Below are 25,311 nucleotides of genomic sequence, written 5' to 3' on the forward strand. Positions count from 1 at the left end.
AGTAATTTTCATCTATGTGTCTTATTACTTTTCAGATATTAATATTTTTATCATCTATTAAATTCTTTCATAGATTATGTTACTTTTGTTAGACAGGTAAAAGATACTAAATTCTAAGTAACTGTCCATTGTGAAAAACTGAGTAATTTTTCAAAAAAATTTTACAAAATAGGGACCAAAATTTGAACACTTGAAGAAGGAAATCAAGGAACTAATTTCTTTTTATAAAGAAAATACACCCAAACAGTAAAGCAGTATAGAAGGAAAGGTCATTCTAGGTATCCTAACTGAAAGTTGTCATGAGGTAAAAAGGTTTCAGGGGGCAGATTCCAGGTACCATCAAGGGGTTTAGAGGTTGAAAAAGTATTTAAGGTATTTTATAGATGGGTTTTAGTTCAATTTCACAAATATAGGCAAATATATATAAACAGACACACATATAAATACATGTAAATATATACTCTGCAAACATGTCAGTGCTGCCAGTGAACTTTTAAAGAGAATTCTCTTTTGGAGGATGCCACTAACATTTTAATGATTTGATGGCAAATAATTACACTTGTTTGTGGCCAATTGTTTTCAAATTAAGATTTATACAAAGAGGCAACAGACACTACAATCCTTTGATTACAGACTCATGTTCACAAATTTATTAATTCATATATACCACTTAACAGTTTAACCTGAATGACTTATTACTGCTAAAGCCAGGCAAAGTGTGAGAAAAAAAAAAAAAAACAACCCAACAACTGTGGACAATTTAAAGAGGTTATTCTAAGTTTTGCATCTAAAAGGAAAAACCATCTGTCTCTAAATATTGTAATGAGGTGAAATAAAGGTGTTCAGCTTTACAGTTGTCAAAATATTGCCTTCACTTTATTATTATGAATTCCTCATATCATAGCTATATTTATTCCAAAAATTTAACATTACAAAAAACCCCAAATCTGTTATTCTCCATTCCTTAAAGAATTAAGATAGAAATTTCCTATTATTTAATGATTTTAAAAATTTATCAGGCTTTTCCTTATATTCATCACCTAATACCCCATTTCCTTACTCCCTAGGGAAATGTGTGCACGCATGCAGGGGTGCTGAGGGGTAGGCACAGATGGTGGTAATGGTTATGAAATGGGAAGAACATCTGAGTAAATTATATGAGCCATTATTTTTCACTTAATGTTCTAGGGTTACTGAGTTACTGAGCCAGAAAAGACCTAAATGCCTTACCAAATCCATTCTCACGCTTTCAGAGAGATGAACTTGAATCATCCAGGACAGATGGTTGCTATCGGGTTGAGTCTATACTGAAAAACAAAATCTTAATAACATCTGCAGTTGTTTGAGAAATACACTCATTAGTTGATGTTAATAACAACAAAATGTGTGAAGTGGGTTTCAGGGCTTTTTTTGGAATAAGTATCATTCATATGTTATATTAAAAGAAAACTCCCTGTCCATCACTAACTCCTGGAGTTTACTCAAACTCATGTCCATTGAGTTGGTGATGCCATCCTACCATCTCATCCTCTGTCGTCCCCTTCTCCTCCCACCTTCAATCGTTCCCAGCATCAGGGTCTTTTCAAATGAGTCAGTTCTTCGCATCAGGTGGCCAAAGTGTTGGAGTTTCAGCATCAGTCCTTCCAATGAATATTCAGGACTGATTTCCTTTCGGATGGACTGGCTGGATCTCCTTGCAGTCCAAGGGACTCTTGAGAGTCTTCTTCAACACCACAGTTCAAACACATCAATTCTTTGGCACTTTTACATTACATGCTGAATATAGCTAGAACTAAATAACTGTTATCTAAAAAAAAGTTGCATGTCAGAGGAAAGTCAGGTTTCTATATTGTTAAAAACGCAATAGGAAATAAAATTTTTTTCATCAAATCTGAAAAGCCACAGAATTCAACGTGTAAGAAAGCCATGCTATAAGAAAAAATAAAAACATTTTTAACAATTGTCATTACATTTGGAAAACATTAAGCTGATGAGGAAATGCTATTCTTAGCAATTAAGACAGCCAATAAACTCAGACTTGTGTAACAGTATGACAAACTTCTTATGCTCGAACATCTGTCCAGTGTATAGTTTAAACTGAAGATGCTAAATCAGCATTTTTTAAAAAGTATGGAGAATGAGAATCAAATGGGGGAACTGTTAAAAATAGATTTTTAAGAGTCAGGACTACGGAATCAGAATTTCCAAAGTCTGGGGAACCTGCATTTTTACAATCCAAGTCATCTTTAATCTCACTGAAGTTTAAAAACCAACACTCTGGTTTTCTCATTCTTCAAATTAATTTTTTTTTATATACTTCTTTTAAATGGAAGTATCTAAGAGTTAAATGAATTATCACAAAGCTAACCCATCTGTGTTAACCACGATACAGATAGAGTAAATGTCAGAACTGCCTCCAACAATCTTCTCCAATAGACAACCACCATCATGATGTCTAACACCACAGTCTTGTATGTTTTAGAATTTTATATAAATGGAATCATATGTATGTTCTTTGTATCCGACTACTTTTGTACATTAGTGCAATTCATTCATGTTGTTTAATGTAGCAGTAATCCATTCAGCTTTTGTTTTGAGATATTCCATAATATGCTGGGTAGTAGGGATGTCAATTGGAGAAGGAAATGGCAACCTACTCCAGTACTCTTGCCTGGAAAATTCCATGGACTGAGAGGCTCCTTAGAGCCGGGTAGGCTACAGTCCATGGGGTTGCAAAGAGTAGGACACGACTGAGTGACTTCACTTTACTTTACTTTAGGGGTATCAATAGGATTCTAAAAGAGATTCTCCCAGGCTAGGACATAGTCACATCAAAGTAAACCTTTGTGATGTAGTTTACTTTCCCAGGCTACTTTCTGTTCCTCTGTGCTATGGAGTGGACCCACAAGTTCCAATATTCTCCCAAGGGGAGACTCACAAGGTAACTGAGTGGGAAGCAAATAGGTGAATGTGAAGACAGTAGGCTTATCTGGAGCCTGCAGTGGGGTGCCATGTACTAACCTGCAACCTTGAAACAAGACTGTTTGAGGCATTTATGCAGAAGCCTCAGGGCTCTCTTTTTTAACATCCAAGAGAACTAAAGTGAAGCCAGGTCAACCAAGAAGTACTGGGCTCTGAGCAGGCTAGGAAAAAACCTGATCACATATTTTATAAGCTGCTGCCTACTGCATCAGAGGCCAGCAGCATGTCCAGAAAACGGAAAAGAAGGAACAGTGTTTTCCCTCATGCCCCTCGGTTATATAAGCCTCTTGTCCTCCACATAGGTGGACACCATTTTAGAGAGAAGACAAAGGGTAGAGATAAGACAACAAGTTTTAAAATGTTTCAGTACTCCCTTAAGATATAAATTGTCTTTATATCAGACTAGGTTTTTTTTTCCAGACTTTCCACTGGGTGGGAGCTCAAGGGGACGAACATGTTAAATTCTGTAGGAAAACTCTACTTCTTCTGCATATCTGAATTGTAATGAGTAGATTTGCAACCATATACATGTCAAACGTTTTCTTCCATTTCCTTCTTAGCAGTCGTCCTTTAAGATCCAATGCAAATCCAGACTTCTGTTACAGTGCTGCAGACTCTATTATGCTCATCACTTATCAGTTTCAAGTTTGAAAGCAAGAAAGAAAGTGGTTTATACTTTTCAGATATTTCATAAAATGATTGCTGTACTCACTGTTTTTCAAACTAAGTAGTCTGAAAAACCCTTACATCTACTCAAGCTGTATCAACCCGGCTTCTACCCACGTTATTACTGCAGCTGCCTTTCTCAAAGGATCATCATGCTCCAGTTAGCCAACCCAATTTTGTCTTTGACTGGAATCCTATTTCTCTGTACTATGCGATCAGTACAAAGCCACTTCTGTCTTCATGAAATCTGCACCACCCTCATTTTCTTCCTGTTGTCAATTTCCATCTCCTGTTCCGTCTTTTGCTGATTCTTAAGAATGTATTTTCCCCCAGGATTCTGTCCTCATCTTTTGTTCTTCTATAGCATCTCCCAGGGTTGCCTAAATCACTTGTCACAATAATTATTAGCCTTATGCTGCAAGATCTATAGCTCTAGCTTTAACCTCAACTGGGTTTCAGTCCCCATTTCCAACCTCTGCTAGACATTTTCATATAGATGTCTCACCACCAATCAAATTCAGCAGATAAAAAGTCTTCTCTTCCATAAACCTCCATCTTATCTCCCTATCATAATTAACAGCGTCACCATCTACTCAATCACTAAGGATCAAAACTTAGGTTACTAAGTTGGGGATGCAGGAAGAAAAACTGGCTCAAGGCTGCTTAAGACAAGGGGGATTTAGGGAATTTGCAGGTTCAATCTGTGGCTGGGGAACTAAGATCCCACAGGGTGCGCAGCATAGCCAAAAAAAGAAAGGGGGGATTTACTGTAAGATTTAATAGGCAAAAATCATGAGCATTCAAGGTACAAGGAAATGAAGCATAGCTATGCCACCTTTAGAAGGGGTGGGGACTGTAAAGTCCCAGGCCACTTTGGTTTCTCACAGGGTCGTGGTCGCTTGGTTCTGCAAACCTACTTCATCCCCTTGCTTTGTTCTCTAGATCAGCTTTCTCTGCTTCTTCACTGTTTCCTTTAGATTTCTGGCTTGCTTCACTATGGACCAGATCTAAATGATCTTTTTTATGTACACATAAACCAAGTGTCTGAAGTAGCTTGTTTGGGCTAAGAACTGTTTTCTTCCTGGCAAGGTGTTCTATAAGGTGTGATCACAAGCATGGAATCACAAGCATGTTACAAACGTGGCCGTCTACTCCCTGCCCTTTAGCATTCAACTGTAGTTGAGGGTGTGAAATCCTGGAGTGTAAACCTGGCTATCTAATCCCATTCTTCCAGCACAAGTGAAAGGCAGAGGACTCTTTCAAGGTGGTAGGAGTATAGTCCTAGATGTGTCTTTGATGATTGATCTCTGCCAATACCTTTCAGATTTTCTTTCCATTCCCCTACCTCAGTCAGCTGTGAACAAATCCCTCCCAATAGCCATCTCCTCTTGCCTGCCTATCCAGGAAAGCAACAGCTCTTTCTCTGTCCATTCAATTTCCACTGACTGCTTGACATTTCCTTTCCTGCCTTCCTCTGTTATAACACTTGGCATTCAGGCCTGTCTTTCCCATTTGACTGTAAACTTAAAAGAGGAAATCATCTTGTTCATCTTTATGGCCTTATGTATTCTGATTTCAGTAATTTTCTAGCATTTCAATAGCCAGATATTTTAATTCAAATTCTTGATTCATATCCATGGTGTTTATTTCAGTATATACTTCTTGAAAATAAATACCCTATTTCTGAATGACTATGTTTACATGGTAATTATCCAAATCCCTTAAGCAAATACATCACATCTCTGCTGAATGAAGTGGGGTGGGGGTTGCAGAGGCCAGGTAAGTAAACTATATCACTGTCTCAAGAAATGCTCTGATAACTATCAATAATGTTCATAAATAATGAGTAAAAATATAGAATGTACAGAAATGGCATTAAAATACAATTTATTTGGTGGTATTTCTAGCCAAATTCCAAAGACTCAAAATCTGAGTAAAAAGTGGAAAGTCATATTAAGAGCTTCATTTATCAAGAGACAATACAGGAACTTCCCTAGCAGTCCAGTAGTTAGGACTCCACACTTTCACTGTCGAAGGCCCAGGTTCAATCCTTAGTCACAGAACTAAGATCCCACAAGTTGTAGGGTGCAGCAAAAAAGAAAAAAAAAAAGATAGTGCCTACATACCACATATCAAGAGCCGAAAGAAAGAACACCAGGAAGTGTTTAGGATAATCGTTTTCTATGTTTGGTATGCATTAAGACCACCTATGGAGCTTTTCTAGCATGTTCTGGAGACTGATTCAGAGGGCCCAAGGTGTGGTGGGTCTTGGACACAACTATTTTTAAAATGTTTTTGATGTGTATCAAATGTTAGAGCTATCGTACTAGGATATTTAAATGAGTACATGTAGATTAACTATCTTTATATAAGCACATTTCAATTATCATTTGTACAATTTCTGTAGACATGAAACATACAGAAAAGTGACAAACTACTGTTGCAACAACTGACAGGACCTTTTCTTTTGGAAAAAGATAAAACACTTTTCTAAAATCTATCAAAATCATTCTGTGAAATGAAACATAAAACATACCAGCAAAAAATCCTTTATATATAATCTATGGTTTCTTTTTTAAAAGCCTAAAATCTAACAATACAGAAGGAATTATCTAATACAAAACAAAATTAATTTAGAAAATAATTTCTTAGTAAGATCTTCAGCATTCTAAAAAGACTTTCAAAAAACGTAGTAATACTTATATAATTTATAGTAGACCTTTCCCAAAACACTGCACTGTAACAAATATATTTAAAGATGAACTTAACTGATAATTATGAGTGTTACAATGATAGCAAATACAACTAAAACATATGCATAGGATAGTAATACAACATTAGAAGAAGAATGACAGGACAAAAACTCAGTCTTCAAACTTTCTTTACAAGTCATTCTGGAAGAGCGTCATGCCATGGCAATTTAAAATAAAATTATTTTAGCTAAGAAGCAGATAATGTGATGAAGAAAAACACAATAAATCAACCTTAGCCACTCCAATCCTTTAATCTGAAAAATAATAAATGTAAAGGCTAATTTATGTAAAGACAAAATACTAATTATCATCATGTTAGAGGAAATCTGGTAACTACTACCCTTACACAATTATGACATCACTGTAGCAGTTTTTAAAAAGAAATTTTGTTCATTAGATGCTTGGATTAATGAAGATGTGAATTAAATATAACCTCTCCATTTCAGCAGACTTCTTAAAAAGGCTGAGTCTTAATTTTCTTTAATTTCTTCACATTCCAATAAATTCCTATTGAATTTAAGCCAGAATAGATTAGTTGAACATTTTTATAACTTTATAAATTGTATTTAAATCCTGTATATTAAATTAATACATATGAATAATTAGATTTCTTAGATAAATTAAATACTAAGTTTGATGTACATTGTACAAAGGCAGTATTTCAAACTCTAAGTCAATCCCACTGGTGGCAATTTATTGTGAAAATGCTGAGTGTGCTATGAAATGGTGATGATCTGTACAGTTTACAAGAATTTGGTTTTATTAAGTCTTCTGGTTGGTTCCTATGACTAGGACCCCAGAGAAAACACAATTAAAGAAATCAATACCAATAGAAAATACATTAATTTTATTACAGGTGTAGTTTAAAAGCAGAAAACAAATGAGCCATAACTAATGCATGGGAGAAATAGGAAATAATGTCACAATGGTGTTTGATCAGTAGTATAAGAACAGACTTTGTGGAACTAAAAATTTAATGTCCAAAGACTAGGCAGTGAGATTAAATCAATACGTGGGGAAAATAGAAGGGCCAAGTGGTAGTAAGTATCAGAATAAATTTGAATTTTCTAAGTTCATTAAGAAGGAAAGGGCCTAATGTGAAACTATAGCCACCACCAACTGTTATGGTTTAATCTATAAAAATTTCAAACTTGAAACTTTAAAAAACTCAAATATAAAATGTTTAATAAACTGGCTTTCTGATAACTCAAATGTCTACTTATAATTGAAGTTAATCTTTTAACTATTTATGAATATAAGTACCAAATTCAGAAGTCAAGTGTTTTATACTATGCACTAAGTTTCCATTTAGAAAATTCTTTAGGATTTCATTTTATAAAAAGTGCATAAGAAGTATAAGAGAAGCTTATCAAAAATTTTCAAAACTCAGTATATTTCCCTCATCTCCAATAATCTAGAAACTTATTAAAACAATCTGCATCAAATTTGAAACTGCTTTTAATAAGATAAAAACACCAAATATCTATCTAAAATTCATTTTGAAAATGTAGTCTCAGATAACTCAAATCAAAAAAGTACTGACCACTGGTTTTCTCCAGAATTCTGAGTTCTACACAATAAAATTTATATGTAGTTTTCTAGTTTTTAAGAGAAGCACTTTTTGTTTCATTAGAAAAGTTACCTTCAGTGGACTATATTAATAGAGAAATAGCACAATTCTTACTCAGTACCTCAATTTTTATAGTAGAAACATGAATTTCCCCCCTCACAGTTTATATGTGAAAGTCTTCCCTTGTGGCTCATCTGGTAAAGAATCCGCCTGCAATGTGGGAGACCTGGGTTCAATCCTTGGGTTGGGAAAATCCCCTGGAGAAGGGAAAGGCTACCCATCCCAGTATTCTGCCCTGGAGAATTCGCCAAAGAGTCAGACACGACTGAGCGAGTTTCATAGTTTATATACTGGTCTATGGAGCTTGCTAACAGCACTGTCATGGGCTGATACTATTATGGATTTTGTTTAAATTTTGAGAAGAAAATAAACATATTCTACAGGTCAAAACTCAATCATAAACTGATAGATTTCACTTCAGTAAATGAAAGGCAATTCTGAAATGAAAAACAGAAATGAAATTAAGGCAGCTATAAAACAAAGTTATACTTATTCACCCCAATTAGTGCTACTGCAGTATAATTCATTCCTTTAAAAGCTGTGTGGATAAACCTAGACATGAAACCCAAACATCAAAACAAGCACTGCAGCTATGATGCAGCACCAGGTGCTTTTACTTCGGTGAATGAAAATAATGGTCACAACTCAAATGAATGGTCAATTTAATATGAATATATGCACCTTACCAGCGATGTTTATGTTTACTACCAGAGACGTCTTAGCAATTCCATATTCCTCACAAAGTCAATATAGCTGTTGTAAAAAAATCAACTGTGGCTCTGAATACCCGTTCACGGCCGGCCTCAGCAATGCGTCTGGCGCAGGGGACTGGCTGTCTGTGACAGGCAGCAGCAGGTGGTGGTCCTCAGCCCCCAGTGGGAGAGTCAGTGGCAAAGTCACATCAGAAGGTTTCACGTCCAGAGTTTCTGACAGAGGACTTTTTTGCATGGAGTCTTGTTCACTCAAGGGATGGTCCTCTATACTGGAATCTAGAATTTTATCAGCACCTGAAGAAGGGAAAAAATTCACTATCTTTCAAAACAAAACAAAAACCCTGAGGAAGACTCATCTACTTACCATTCCCATTCTAACTCCACCTTTAGTCACACTGTTTCTCTTCCGCTGATCTGCCCGTCTCATTACCTGCACAAATCCATCATGGGCCTCAAGACTAGGTTCACACATCAACTCCATTATAAAAATGGACTTAATCGCTCTAGACCAGGGTAAGCTGTTTCTTAATCACTCATCTGTCGATACTTCATATACCACCTTGGGACACCTAGCTATCTATCTTACTGCTATGTAACATCCTACTTAGGTATGCCTTGAATGCTCAACAGATGATATATTCCTTAGAGCAAATGTCTAATTATACTTCTCTACTTTCAAGTACTTCACAGTGCTACACAGATAAGTACTCTTCAATTCACTGAATGTATTAGTGAGTAATTCATATCATTCTGTGAGTTCAAGTTCAGAAGTATGGTACTTTCATTTATTTTCAGAAGAAATTCTGCATAACTCAAGGGATTAATTATGTGGCTGACTAAAGACACACTTTTCAAATTTTCCACTAGCTTTCCCATGCTCTTGTCACTCCAAAAGTACTAACATGATTTCAATCTCACTACCCTCATTAGACAAACTTGCATACTTTTATAAAGTTATAACTCTATTTTTGCCAAACTACTCTTCAGTTCAACCAGTCAAGAATACAACCTGCAGTTTCTTGTTGCAGTGACTCTCTTCACAATGTTCTCTCTGCCTGGATGAATATTTCCTTTCCCTTTTCCATCCTCCGTGTTTCAGGTTCTCTAGAATTAAGCTTTCCCAATACTCATGTCAGAAAGACTTAATCTCTTCTTCAGTACTCTTATGTCTTTACCATATCCTACATTTTGTCTTGTAATCACAGTTATTTATTTAGATTTCTGGTTTCCCACACTAGACTGTAAGCTCTTTGAGGACTAGGACTACACTTTCCTAGTACCTGCATGGTTACGTGTACTTTAGAGGTACTTAATAAATGCTCGTTGAATTTATGACTCACTAAAGTTTTCAGATGTTACTACCTTAATCTTTATGATGTTTACTACCAAAAACTTACTATCATCTCTACACAGTGAGGAAGATTAATTTTGTTTCTAGGCATAAAAGAATGGTAAGCATGTTGAAACTTTTTTAAGGATTCATTTTTAAGCAACAGACTAAAAATTCTGTGGTATGGTTTTCCATTTCACATATTATGACAATTTGCGGATATCTGTTTCCCTATTTCCTCTCATACAATTTTTGGACTAGTGTTCATGGTGCTCCTTTCTCTGCATAACTACAATAAACCCCAGGTAACCCAGACTCTAGTATGGGGAAGAGTGATAAACAGTTGTTTATGTATTCTTTCATTCTCGAAATTGTTCATACATCAGGTTTTTAAAGGAGAAAATATTTTAAAGCAATGTTTACTACAAGGTCAATATGGAAAGAGGGAACTCACCTGCACATTACAAAGCTACCTTCCTCATATGGGTATACCTTGTTTTAAAAAATATATATCTAATTTAAACTGTTAGAATGTGTACCTCAACATTTTAAGGAATAGCAAATGAGAGCTCCAAATTTTTAAAAAACACAAGCATTTACCAGAATGTACTTTTGTTTTGTGCTTCTTTAAATTTTTAATATCTGTGTAAGAATTTCCACATAATTCGCAGATAAATGGTCTTTCTCCTGAAAAATAAGTTAAAAAATCAAAGCTCAGTATTTCAGAAACTGCTAAGGCAAAAATACCAACGTTCATGAACACAGTACTAACATTATTATATTACTTTAATTTCTTTCAAATTACCATTTTAATCTCTTGGCTCTAACATAGCAAAATAAAAGCTTCCATACGTAGGCACTCCTTTCCTTTATGCAAAGCTTCCCTATTTCAAGGAAAAATCAAGCATTTTCACTGACAGAAACCTCAAACTAAAAAATTTACTCTATCAGACATTTAGTGAGTGCCAATAATATGCCAGACTCTGGCTGAGAGATGTAGCTGAAGGGGGAAAATGCACAATTATGGTTTCCACTCTCAGGTAGCTTATAAATTAGAAAACCCTTTCTATTATGAGGAATAACTTTTAGAAAGAACAGTACATTTTCAAAGTGGTCTTTTCCTTTGTTTTAAAAAACCTTGAACATTTAATATGTTCTTCATACTATCTGTATACTACCTTTTAGAATAACCTGTCATTGTTAGAATATATCCCTAAAACTTGCACACTGAATATTGTTTCCTAAGAAAATCTGATATTATCTTAGTATTACCCATCCCTTTTCATTTTTTGGCATATCTGTGCAATTTTATCCAAATCATTTAAAAACTACTGATTACCTGGAACATGTCTTAGAATCTACATAATTCTCGACCCAATTTAATCCATACTCCAAACAATAAAAAAACAAATAAAAGCTGATACTCATACATTAAAATATAGCTATAGCTAGAGTATGACTAGATACCATATAGTCCATAATGGTTTAAAGTCAATGTTTACATAAAAAGAAATTAGAGAGAACAAAAAATAATACGTTCTCCCTAAACACAGACCTGTATGGGATCGAAAGTGTTTGTTGAGCTCTCCTGAGGAAATAAAACTTTTCCCACAAATACCACATATGTATGGTTTTTCACCTAGATGGAAAATAAAAGATAGCGAAGTGGTGTACTATACCAATATAATATTTATCAATTACAATAATCTATAGTAAGCTGTTCTAAAGTATTATTTAAATTAAGACCTCTTTATATTGTATTTTAGAGGTATTTCCAGTGTGATCCAACTTAAATGAACGTTAGTAATTATTTTACACTGTTCATATAACTTGATACTTTTTCATATAATAAAACTTTCTCCAAATATCCTTCCAGTAGACTAAAAATGGGCAAGAAGTCTTTTATAAAATTAAAAACATGAAAATTCATCAATCCATATTTCAATTCTTGTTATCTACAAGATTATTAAAGGGGAATTAAAATCACTTAGGAAGATCTATTAAAAATTACCCTATTAAAAAAGTGAAAATCTTTGAACAACAGATTTTGCTTCAAAATTGATACTTTGGGTTTTAAGTATTTATTTAATTTACAAATCTTAGAATGTTTTGTAGAAAAGAAGTTACTAAATTGATGTTCTATTGAAACTCATCCCAACCCCTTAACTTTACAGCTTTATTCCAGGGAAATGAAGCTTCAAGAGGCTAAGGAGTTTTTCTAACGCCATAAAAAATGTCTTAACTCAAACTTACATACTGTCAAAATTACCTAATTTTCATGTACGTAAGTTACATGATAAAAAAAATTTCACCCACTGTTTATTATTCTAGTAAATATGTCTGTTTCTACATCTAATATTGATGTGAAAATCAGAAACATAAAAAGCTTCAAGAAGCACAAACACAAAAGCCTGTAACCTACTTTTTGTAAAGGCTCAATTTCCCTTTTTCTTTTATTTACAACTGTCCTTATTTTAGGCAATCCCTATGTCACATTCTTACCTGTATGTTTCCGAGAATGAGTGATAAGAGAACTAGAGACAGCAAATGCCTTCCCACAGGTATCACACACATAAGGCTTTTCTCCTGTATGCCTTCGAACATGGTAGGTCAATGTGCTGGCTTGGGCAAATCGCTGTCCACACCTATCACAGACATATGGCTTCTCTCCACTATGCTTCCTATTAGTAAATAATTATAGAGATATATGATGGCAAATAATCTGAAGATCATGCTACATAGCAAACTTTTCTGTACAATTTTTCATGCAGCATTTTCATTTCATCTGAACAGATCTAGAAAATGTATTTTAATTCATCAGTTTTCCCCAGAAATAAAGCCACACACCTATGATCAATTAATCTGTGACAAAGGAGGCAAGACTATACAATATTGGAAAGACAGTCTCTTCAACAAATGGTGCTGGAAAACTGAACAGCTACATTAAGAAAATGAAATGGATTAAAGACCTAAATGTGAGACCAGACACTATAAAATTCCTAGAGAAAAGCACAGGCAGAACTCTGACATAAATCTCAGCAATATCTTTTTCGATCTGCCTCCCAGAATAACGGAAATAAGCACAAAAATAAACAAATGGGACCTACTTAAATGTAAAATCTTTGGCATAGCAAAGGAAACAATAAACCGAACAAAAAAGACAACCCACAGATTGGGAGAAAATGTTTGCAAATGATGTGACCAACAAGGGATTAGTCTTCCTTAACAACATCAAAACAACCCAATCAACAAACGGGCAGAAGACCTAAATAGACATTTCTCCAAAGAAGACACACAGATGGCCAAGAAGTACATGAAAAGATGTTCAATATCACTATTATTAGAGAAATGGAAATCAAAACTATGACATAAAAAGAAAAGAACTACAACATATCACATTACACCAGCCAGAATGTCTTATTATCAAAAAATCCATAAACAAACGCTGAAGAGAGGCTGTGGAGAAAAGGGAACCCTGCTGCACTGTTGGCAATGTAAACTGGTACAGCCACTAGGAAGAACAGTATGGAGGCTCCTTAAAAAACTAAAGACAGAGCTACCATGCCCCTGCACGCCACTCCTGGTCATACACCCAGAGAAAAACAAGATCCAAAAGGATACATGCACCCCAATGTTCACTGCAGCACTGTTTACAACAGCCGAGACATGAAAGCAACCTAAATGTCCATCTACAGGGGAATGGATAAAGACGTGATACTTTTATACAACAGATATTACTCAGAGATCAAACAGAATGAAACACCTTTTGCAGCAACAAGATTGGACCTAGAGACTGTTACACAGACTGAAGTCAGTCAGAGAAGGAGAAATATATGAAATCCCCTATATGTGGGATCTAAAAAGAAATGATACATATGAACAGAAACAGGCTCAACATACTTAGAGAAAGAAATTATGGTTGTGCGGGAGGGGGCTTGGGGGGAAGGATGGGAAGAAATAGTTGAGGAGTCTGGGATGGGCACGTACACACTGCTATACTGAAAATGGATAAACAAAAAGGACCTACTACATAGAGCATGGGACTCTGCTCAATGTTATGTGGTAGCCTTGATGGGAGGGGAGTTTAGGGGAGAATGGATATATGTATATGTATGGCTGAGTCCCTTCCCTGTTCACCTGAAACTATCACAACATTGTTTATTGGCTATATTCCAATACAAAATAAAAAGTTTAAAAATAAATTTAAAAATAAAATCAACAGTTTCTATGTATAATGTCAAGAATAAATGTTTCAGTTGTTATGAAAACATTAGTTCTGAGATCAGTTCAAAGTTTTCCCATCAGCTATATGTGGTAGTCAAGTATGCCCACAATACTACAGGCAATGATTTTTGCTTGTCCACTCCCTTTCCTTAAACCTTCAGCACCCATCCTCACTCTCAGCTGATGTCCTTGCTTCCTGTTTTGCTAAGAAAAATCTTAGCAATCAGAAAAAAATTTCTACATCACAAACCTCCACGTACAGGCATCTACAGAGTTTGCTTTTCTTCAGAACAGTAGTTCTTCCTATTTGTACACGTAAGACACTATCCCCCTTGCCTACTCCAGGTTCACTCCTGAAATTTCTTCCATCCTGTATCAATTCCCTCCCCCCTTTGGATTATAAAATACAAATATACTGATACATCTCCCATCTTAAAAAAAAAAAAAAAACCCGACCCTACTTGTTCCTCTATTTTTCTGCTCTCCTTTTGGTAAGATCCTGAGTCTCCAAGAGTTCTACTTTCATTTCTTCCCCACTAATCTCTGCTAACACTGCTTTTGTCAAAACCACTGCTAACCTTTTACTTTGCCAAATCCAATAGTCAATTCTCAGTCCTAATGTCCCTGTCATCAGATTTTGACACAATGACGGCTCCCTTCTGAAATCATTTCCTCCACCTGGATTCTAAGACTGCCCACCATTCTGGTTTGCCTCTGTTTTTGCTGTTCCTTCCTAGTCACTTCAGCTGGTTCAGCTTGGCTATCTCTCAGAACTCAAAGTTAGTGTGCCTCATGGCTCCATCTTTTGATGTCTTTTCTGTCTATCTTCATTCTCCTGGTGACCTCATCTCATGACTTTAAATACTACCTACATGCCAATGACTCCGAATTTATGCTGCTGCTAAGTCGCTTCAGTAGTGTCTGACTCTGTACAACCCTACAGACGGCAGCCCACCAGGCTCCTCTGATCCTGGAATTTTCCAGGCAAGAATACTGGAGTGGGTTGCCATTTCCTTCTTCACCGAATTTATGTCTTCAGCTCAAACCAGTCCCCTGACTTCCAGACTGAACCATCTCTTACACATTTCCATTCATGTATCTAAGTCATCTCAAATTTAACATGATCAGAACTCTACTCCTAAACTCCCACACTGAAACTTAAACTGCTCTAGTCACAAATTCCCATTTCAGTTAATGGTAATTCCATCTTTTCATATGATCAAGCTCAAAACCTGCGTATCGTTTTTAATTCTACTCTTTTTTATACCCCACATCCAAATGTGCTGAGAATTCTGTTTGCTATACCTTTAAAGTACATGCAGAATCTGACTACCACTTGTCTCTCCCACTACTACCTTTCTGACCTGAACCATCATCCCTCTCTCGGGTTTTATCTATAGCTTCCTAACTGGTAACTTTGCTTTCACTCTTGCAATCTTACAATTTTTTGCTAACAAACCATCCACAGTGATCTTAAATGCACATAAGTTCACATCACTTATTTCTCATTCTTAAATATAAAAGCTTCATAATGGCCTACCAAACCTTCTCCTTCCGAACACCGTAACACCATTCAGACCTTATTTCCCTCCCTTACTTATTCCCCTCCAGGCATTATGGCTTCCTTCTGGTTCCTTCACTGTGCTAATAATATTGTGTGACAGTACCACAATTAGAACTCTACTGTCCTGAATTCTCATATAATAGTCTATTTAAGGCTACAGTGAATGACAGACTTAAAGATCAAGTGTCTTTTTTTGCTTTTATTTTTACCTTGCATGAATCTTGAGATTGCTAGAAGTTGCAAATTGTAAATTGCATACATCACATTTATAGGGTTTTTCCTCACCATGATGCATGCGACTATGGAAGACTAGCTGGCATTTCTGAGCAAATCCTTTATCACATAATTCACATTTGTATGGCTTCTCACCTAAAAGAAAAGTAAATAAAATTTGTATTTAGAAGGAAATATTGTTTTAGTTGCTTAATTCATACAAGCTTTCAAAAGAGTTGAACAGTATTAGTTTCAGTATTCAGAAAATATTAACTGCTAGAAGTAAAAAAGCATATAGGATCTTTTTCCAGACTGATTATTGAAAATACCAATAGAGTTAAAAGAAATTAGTGTTTCTTATTTCGTAACAGTGAAAGGTGATAAGAGAAATATATAATGCTTCTAAAAAGTACAAATCTAGCATACCAATAAAGGCTGAGGAAGCAATGTACATATAATTTTCGTTCAGAAGTTGACTAAGTCTAAGGAAGTAGGTAGTGAGATATGTTGGCAAAATCTGATAATCAGCCTGAGTTGTAATTACTTTTTCTCTTTATCAGTTTTAATATATTGTCTGTTAAACAGTTAGCAAGCTAGAACTTAATTTATGCTTATTTTAACTGTGAGGAAAAATGGTTTAGAGTTCACACACTGGGACTTCAGAGTACCAATTACAACAAAACAAAGAGCCATTAAATATTTGGTCACAATTACAAAGGTATTTTCAAGTCTAACATGCTCAATATTTTTATGAATCTAAGTGTACACTAAATTTTGGACATAAATAGTCAACACTATGTATTAATGTCTATATAAACATTTCAGTCACAATATAAAAACTGTACTTCCCACAGTCTTACCTGTATGAGTTCTTACATGAGTTTTCAGCTGGTTACACTGGGTAAATGCCTTTCCACACAAGTGGCAGACATAAGGTTTGACTCCTTTATGTATTCTCATGTGCCTTCTCAAGCTGCTGGCTTCTGAGAACACTTTCCCACATGTGTTACACATTGGTTTGGCCTTGGAATACCTCTGATCCAGCTCTTCTCCAGAGCTTTCCAGTTCATAAGAGTTCTTGACACTGGCTATATTAGACATAGAGTGTTCTTTCAGAGCACAGTTTGGCTGTGATTTTCCACGTTTCCGTTTCACTGTAACAGTCTGCACAATATCTTGTGCTGGGAAAGTATTTTCCACAACTGATGTCAACTCAAGTTCTGAATTACTTCTTTGTGCAACTTGTTCTATTATAGGTGTGGACAACTTATTTGCATCGAGAAATAATTCAACAGACGCATTCTCTAAAATGTCACTGGGATATTGCACTGTTTTATTCTGCCCTGTTTTCTGGGAATTGAAGGCCTTCTTCTTCTTTTTAGTTTGAGATGACTTCTTTGCTAAAGCTCCTTGCTTAGGATTTGCCTGAACTAAATCTGTAGACACTTCTGATTTCTCCCGACTGTTATAATCTCGCAGAGTCAGGAGACAAGTCTGTTGATTCACCTCAATGTTTCCAGTAATACTAGATATCTCTGTAGAAGAGGGATTAGCAATAAAAGCAAAATCTTCCATCTTTATTTTACATTTAGTGACCACCTCTTCCACTTTGAGATAGTCAGCAGCCTGATGGATTTCTTTAACATTCCAACTGTAAGGAAACAAGGCTAAATGACAATATTCTGATCAAAGAAAAAACGTTTTTGAAACACAACTACACAGATATTTCTGTCTTTTAAACACCTAATGAAGTAGAATGATGAAAAATGATTAACAGAACAAATTTTTAAAATTTATTCACTCAGAATGTTTAGGAAAAAACTTCAGTTTTACAGAACTTGAAAAGATAAAAGGTAATGGATCATTCATATGTACAGCCATGGAAAAACAAAAATGTTAATATCTCTACTTGTTAAAAAAACACTTGGAACACAAAAATAGTTGTTGGCAACCTACTGCCTCCTCCCATTTATCCTGAGGCCTCTTCAGATAGCAACCAACTTTTCTTTATTTGTAATTAGAAGAGTCTTACAACTATTATCTTCCTCTGCTCCCCTATGAGGAACCTGAACAGTATTTCTTGAAACTTCCTGTGTACTTGAATTTCCCAGGCATTTGTTAAATGTAGATTCAGATTCAGTAGGTCTGTTTTGGGGCCCAAGCATGTGCATTTCTAACACACTCCCTGGTGATGCCAATGCTGCTGGCCCATGGATCACAGCTGAAGGAACGAGGTTTTAGAATGCACTAAGCTCTCTCTAGAAACATTCCCACCTTTTTGTGTTTGATATTCAACATAAATTAGCTGGAAAATTTGTCATATTAGAGTTATGTAGAAAAATTTAACGTTCAATTTGAATGTTCAACATTCAAATCAATATTTATTGAGCATCTACCATGTGTGGTACTCAGAGGGATATTAAGACATATCAAATAGACTCTGCCCACCAGAAGTTTACAATGCAGGGGAAGGCTGGCTGTTCACTTACATTAACAACGGCTCTGTGCTACCAGCTGACTTAATTAGGGTAAGTCAGCATCTTTGGGGGCTTCAATTTTCTTAGTTGTAAAGTCAGAAAGCTGAGTTGGTATTAATACCAAAAACATGCCCTTTTAATTATTTGAGAATGAATATATACTTAACACACATACACATATATATATACACCCTCAAGTAACCCTCCTATTTGTCCTTTTCCCCAGAAAGAAATTTTTTTCAGAAAACATTAAGTAGATTTATAGACTAGTCTGGAAACCTAATCACCAGTTTTAGTGAACATTTTATTCTGGGAAAATCCATCCCAAATTCCTAAATATACTACAAACTTTTGGACAATTATATGTTTGCAAACTGACTTCCTTAGCTAAGAATACATTACTTACTCTATTCTTATGGCCTTTGGCTATAATTTTGGAACAAATAAGGGATGATCTTTGTAATCAAGTTAACTCTCTGTGTGCAAAGGTACAGTATGAATGCCCCCCAAACAAATACAATCTTATTAGTCTTCCATATGAATTTCTTTGCATGTATATACCACTTAGTCTGGAAAAACATTGTTTCTTAAGCATTTTAATTGATTTTGTTACACATTCTATTATTAAATTACAAAAAGTGAGAGACACTATTAGAATGAAACCCAAATTTATTCTATCACTTAATATACCAAGGTCTCAAATTACAATTGTTCTTAGTAAATGAACCACAAACTAGGTGAGATAACCTTTAAGACCACTACAAACTTGTACTCAATCACACACGAACTGTTCAGAACTGAAACTGTAATTCATACAAATTATTTACCTATTTCATTGACAGCCTATAAGCTCAGTTACAGTTAAAAAAATCAATTAGCATTTGTTCACGTCAGTAACTGATTTTTGTTTATTAGCATGAAGTTAAAAGTGTTTGCAAACTTGATTTCATTTTTTGAACAGTCACTGAAAATCATTTATTACCTATGCCAGATATATGGCTAACTGCTTTATATGAGTAACTATTTTACATACAAAGGATCAGAGGTTCAAAGTAACTCATCTAAGATCACAGAGCATTAAAACTAAGATTTGAGCAAGGAAACTAGCTCCTGAGTCCTCTTAATTCTTTATTATTCTGTTTTCTTAATAAGTTGTACAGACTTTCTATTTTTGGTCTATATCTTCTCTTACATTTGTGGCTGTGCTCAAACAATTAACTCCCCAGCTCTCCAGGAAAGATGTATATCAAAAAAGACTGAACCAAACATCTGGCTCTTCTTCACACTGGTCCTCTGCATGAAAGCTCAAAGTAAGCTGCCCTTCAGTGTGTTCAAATCAATTCAAGATTTTCTGGCAAAGTTAACTGAGAAAGGGTAATCACTAAATCAAAGATCAACCAAAATTCACTGGTTTTGTGATTGTTTATTTTATATTACACATTCTAAATTTCTAGATCAAAGACACTTGTATAGCCAAATATTCAGTAAACTTAACTAATATCATGTGACATTTATCTGTGACACTGCTGTTCCTTTAAGCAACTTATACAGAACTGACATAAAAATTTCATTACATCAAAATTTAAAAGTAATCCCAAACAGCATGAACGATTCCTTTTTAATAGGATTAAGGAAAATCCTGATTCCAGCTTTTCAGAGAAATATATTTTCATGATAAGCTGCAATGTAAAAAAAGGGAAGGATTTTGTTTAATGTGAACACATATGTATCTATAGAGATCGTCTGGAAAACAATGTAAGAATATTTATCAAAGTGTTAAGAGTGATTATCCGTGTGTGGCAGAATTTCAGATGTTTCCTTTTTTGTTTTTTTCCTTAATTTTTCTCCAATAAATGTGGATTCAAAGGATTTGGAGAGTAGGATAGAAAAGAAGAAATAAAGGAAGGAAACTAATGTTCACTGGGAGACAGTAAATCCTAAATTTTCACAGTTAACAACCCATGTAGTTATTATCATCTCATTTTTTCAGATGGAGAAACTGAGGCCTAGAGAGGATGTATATTGATCCAAGAGACATAGTGACTGACAGGCAAGATCTAATTCTAAAGTTCATAACTGTGCTATGTCAGATGGTGACCTATTCATGTTTACACTTTCAAAAAAGCTGGAGAAAAGAAGGCGAGAGTAATTTGATGGGTTTCTCTTTCCTTTTATCCCCATCGCCTTTCTCTACAACAACCAGTAAACATATTAATTAGTATTAATCTTACACAGTTCATCGAAAATGAAAGACAAAATGCCTGAGTTACCAGGTTCTTCAGAACCTACTTCTTGTCAGTGCAGTGACAGCATTCAACATCTCAGAGAAGCATTCTAGCCGACTTAAACATTGTATTTTTCTGAATCAAAATCAGGAAGAGGTCCTGCATGTTGCTATTTACGGCTAGAAAAGAGGGCACTATTAAAGAACAGACTTTTTCTTCTTTCTCCACCTATACCTCCCACCCAAACATCTTATGAGGTAGAGGATGAAGAGTGAGAGAGAAGACCAGAGGGAAACTAAAGACCAAAAAGCAAGGGGAAACTGGAATTAAATGAAAATTCATATTTCTATTTCGATCTTTAAGTTTCCATTCCTCAAAATACATACCTTGTTTCAGTAGATAAGTCAAATATGTCAAAAACCATGCTGTAATTCTATGAACATCTCTACTTTTTGTGCTTATGAAATGTAGTCTGTTTACTGCAAACCAGTGATATTGACCTCTTTATTAAAAACAACACTGGGCAGGTCAGTATTTGAAGACAGAGAGTTCAGGGACTGAATGGAAAAAATACTAATCTGCTTTAGCTCAAGACTATTGACCAGCTTTCGTAAGTGAAAAGAAATAACATAGGTACCTTACCTGTCAAGATTTAAAGTTCCTGTGTATATAAACTCCAACAGTTTCTGAAATCCATCAGCCTTCACCTGACTCTGATCAAGAAAGACATTGTTCTCAGAAGTGCTCCTGTAGATTGCACCAAAATATTCACTAAACGAGGCAAGCACATTCCTGTGAGCTTTAAACTGGAATTCCCCAATGACTATGGTGCAGTCACAAAGAAAACCTGCTTCCCGTTGTTTGTTCAGTCTCTCTAAAAGGTGCTCACAGTGGTGCGAATACTGCATTTTGATATCGGAATCGAATTCTATCCTTGTTCTAAAAAAACAAGAGAGAGAGTAAATCAGCACCACTAAATTTTCATCAAACTTTTCTCCCAAGCCATTGGTGAATAAAGAGACATAGAATCCAAACAAGAACAAAGCCTGTTCTCATTTTACGTCCCCAGAAAATTCTTACCAAGCAAATACGGATAAAAATGCCGAAGGGATAAAAATCCTTCCTAGTTTTTATTTCATCTTGGTCAACTAACACAATCCTTTGGACACGTCAACAAATGACGATGTGTGAAAACATTTCCACAAAGTGAAACAAAAAAAAGCACCGCAAAATTTCACACTTCTACATCACAGAGTCGGACGCGACTGAGCGACTGAACTGAAGTGAACTGAACATCAGTTGAACCTTCACAGTTTCAAGCTCAGTGGGCACATGTAAATTACGAAAAAACAAAAAAAAATTAATACACCACTAAGAAATGATTCCTTGGGACAAATGGTCAAAGGACATGGTAGGAGTTCGTTAAAATTTTCTCAACTGCCTCTCTGCCTTTCGACTAAGTGTAAAACTGCTCTCAAATTGCCGAAACCCGTTACCTTCCGCAGAGCATACAGTACCTTAAATGAAAGGCGGGTGCCGGAGGGGGCGGAGAACCAGCACAAGGGCCAAAAGTTTTCAAAGATCTGGTCACCCGCCCCGAGGAGGCCACGCTCCTCCCTACCACCACCCCCGTCTACTGGAGGCCGCAAGGGAAAGTGACAGTAAAAGCCGGTCTCTCCCGACTTCCGCCTTCCTGCTCTTCGCCCGGCTCCCACTCCCCCAATTCCCACGGCAGAGGTTGTGGCCAAGGCCAACATCGGGGCTGCCTCGCCCTAGCTTTCCACCCTAACACCTTCACTCCGGCCTGAATGCGAACTCCACGGAGCTTGCCCTCCAATGCCCCAAGGTCTGGAGAGAGCGGGAATAGCGGCCTGGGGGCAAAGATAGAACTCACCTATAGAAACCCGAGGGGGAACACAGTTTCTTCAGTCTCTCTCCGCCATCTTGGAAGGACGTCACCACGCCACGCTCCGCCTTTTCCCTGCTTCCTCCACGATGACGTCACATCCGGCTCCGGGCGATCCGCGTGTACGCGGTAGGCTCTAGGACCCTGGAGGTCCAACAGCAGCCTGAGGGTAGCAGGCTGGTACAGAGACCCGGCTACTTAGCACACCGGGACACCCGGAAACAGGGAGAGTCTTGGCTAGGAGACTTAAGGGCTCTCTTACGGAACCAAGCCTGTTGTCCTCACCTTGAGCATTCTAGATAGTCAGCATCTCGCGCTGGGCCTGCGTTTTGCGCGGAGGCTGAGCCGCGCTGCCCTGCGGGCTTCTTTCCAGGAGCCAAATTGTGCATTGTATGCTGGGGTTTGTAGTTAGTTGCTCGTCTTCTCCCATTATCCTCCACTTCCTTGAGGCCCACGAGTGGGAACAGCTATTTTGTGTACTCCGGCTCTCGGCCATGGGAATTTTGTAGCTGAGACTGATCACCCCTTTTTATTTTAGGTACTGCCGGAAAGCTCTTGGGAAACTATGAGTCTTGTTTGCATCAGCCAACTGGAGCCCAGTATCCAGGATACCCTTACCTGGTGATAGAAGTCTGAGATGCAAGAAAGCGGCGCAAAGCAGTAGGGCACACTGGGCATGCGCTTGAGGAAAGGTGGGCTTTATGCCGGAAAAGGTTCTGCTTGTGGACTACTGCTGCTGTTGCTGCTAAGTCGCTTCAGTCGTGTCCGACTCTGTGCGACCCCATAGACAGCAGCCCACCAGGCTCCCCCGTCCCTGGAATTCTCCAGGCAAGAACACTGAAGCGTGTTGCCATTTCCTTCTCCAATGCACGAAAGTGAAAGTGAAGTCGCTCAGTCCTTTCCGACTCTTCGCGACCCTATGGACTGCAGCCTACGGGGCTCCTCCACCCATGGGATTTTCCATCCAAGAGTACTGGAGTGGGCCTGTAGACTAGAAAACATTTAATACAATTATTTGCATTCTATGCAGGTTTTTGTACAGTGAGGGAAGCTTGGCCGGCTACATACAGTCCATGGGGTAGGAAAGAGACAGGACTGAGCACGCGGTCAACCACAGTGAGGGAAAGGTTATCTCCGTGATTTAAAAAGACGTACAAACGGTACGTGCTGATATGTTAGGGTGAGTTCTTTCGTGCTACTCGCGGACATCAAAAATCTAAGAAAACCAAAACTTCAGCTTTTTTTTTTCCTTGTTAAAAGTTGTGTCAGGACCGTGGGAAATTTGCTCACGACTTTATTTTAAAGAACATTGTAAACTTGAATTTATTCTTTTTTTTTCTCGACATTTTTTTTACAACCAGATTTTGTTTGCTCTCTTTGTAAATTCTTTCGACTCCGTAAGAACCATATTTATGGAGGGGGGTGGGGGGGGAAGTCCCACAACCGTTAGGTTTATAAGGGAAAAAAATGAGGCTGGTTCTTTCTTGATTTCGTCTTGTCTCTGAGAAATTTTCTGATTATTTATTTTTGTCGGAATCATTTTTCGTAATTTATTAATTCAGGGATAGCTGTGAGTCTATACTAGGTGTCAAACAGGAAGTGTATGAAAGACCGCAAAACATGGTCTCTGGCATTTAGAAAAATCAACAATCTCAATGGGGATTGAGATTCCATTTTCTAATGGAAAACCGAATGACTTGTAATACAAAGAGTGCTGAGGTGACAGGGATTACCAGTTTTTACCCTGCGTTTAATTACTCTTACTAGGCTGTACATTATTTTTTCAGTATCAGGTTGTGAATTGAATTTAAAAACAGTTGTTTAAAGTCTGGAACCCTTCTTCCACGTGCAAGCCATTAATAAGAATATTTGTTAAACTCCACATAGAAAATTCAAATTCCCAAGGTACTGCAAAATATTCATCAGAATTTTGCTTTTTAAAAGGGTAAGAAAAGAAGGATCACAGTCTCTTGCTAAATGAGAAAAGGGGGATCACAGGCTCCTGTTAAAAAAGGAATGAAAAACTGTTTCCGCCCGGTTTCGAACCGGGGACCTTTCGCGTGTTAGGCGAACGTGATAACCACTACACTACGGAAACCTCCGTGGAAAAAGAGCTTGAGAAACTCCCTCATAGTTCTTCATAGTTCTGCTGTACCATGCGGCTCACAAAGCTAGCCGTAACTTTTAACAAAAGAACAAAGAAACCCCAACGGAAAATAACCGTAAGTCCAGTTAAATAGTGCTACCATTTCAAAAGTTGGAATTTACGTACATTGTTTTCAAAGCCCCTAGTTAGAAACTGAGCACCCGTTAGTTGGCCCTTCTTTGAGCTTTACTTTCTTCTATGGAAAAGAAGTGTATTAGCTTCTTTGTTGCTGAGTGTCTCGGGTGTGTTTCGGGGCTTTGGCTGGCTAGGAAGAGGCTACTGCACTTGGATCCTGGAGTCCTCGCTCAGGACCCCCTCGCGCAGGGGCGGTGGGGGTGGGGCGGGCGAGGGGCACCAAACTCCCTAGCCCTGAACTTAGCTTTTAGAGAGAAAGTGACGCTTTCAGCCTCTGTTGGAAGGATGTGTAGTTTGGTTTTGAATTTCCTTCCTTGCTTCTGCACTAGTTTTAGAGAGTACTTAGT

General features: G+C 36.9%; 1 protein-coding gene and 1 non-coding gene across 2 annotated transcripts; both read right to left on the reverse strand.

Annotated features, from left to right (window-relative positions):
- Positions 1 to 8,645: 8,645 nt before the first annotated feature.
- On the reverse strand, positions 8,646 to 22,706 carry MYNN (myoneurin). Its single transcript, XM_052646116.1, has 7 exons — positions 22,672 to 22,706; positions 21,420 to 21,716; positions 16,936 to 17,726; positions 16,072 to 16,231; positions 12,577 to 12,755; positions 10,675 to 10,761; positions 8,646 to 9,038 (listed from the first exon to the last, which is right to left on the reverse strand). Exons 2-7 carry the CDS (start codon positions 21,683 to 21,685, stop codon positions 8,776 to 8,778), a joined length of 1,746 nt encoding a protein of 581 aa, XP_052502076.1. The 5' UTR covers positions 21,686 to 21,716; positions 22,672 to 22,706; the 3' UTR covers positions 8,646 to 8,775.
- Positions 22,707 to 24,708: 2,002 nt separating this feature from the next.
- Positions 24,709 to 24,781, reverse strand: TRNAV-AAC (transfer RNA valine (anticodon AAC)). Its single transcript has one exon. It is a non-coding gene; the product is annotated as a tRNA-Val (tRNA).
- Positions 24,782 to 25,311: the final 530 nt, after the last annotated feature.

This window comes from Budorcas taxicolor, chromosome 1, assembly GCF_023091745.1.
Source record: "Budorcas taxicolor isolate Tak-1 chromosome 1, Takin1.1, whole genome shotgun sequence".
In the NCBI taxonomy this organism is placed as follows: Eukaryota; Metazoa; Chordata; class Mammalia; order Artiodactyla; family Bovidae; genus Budorcas; species Budorcas taxicolor.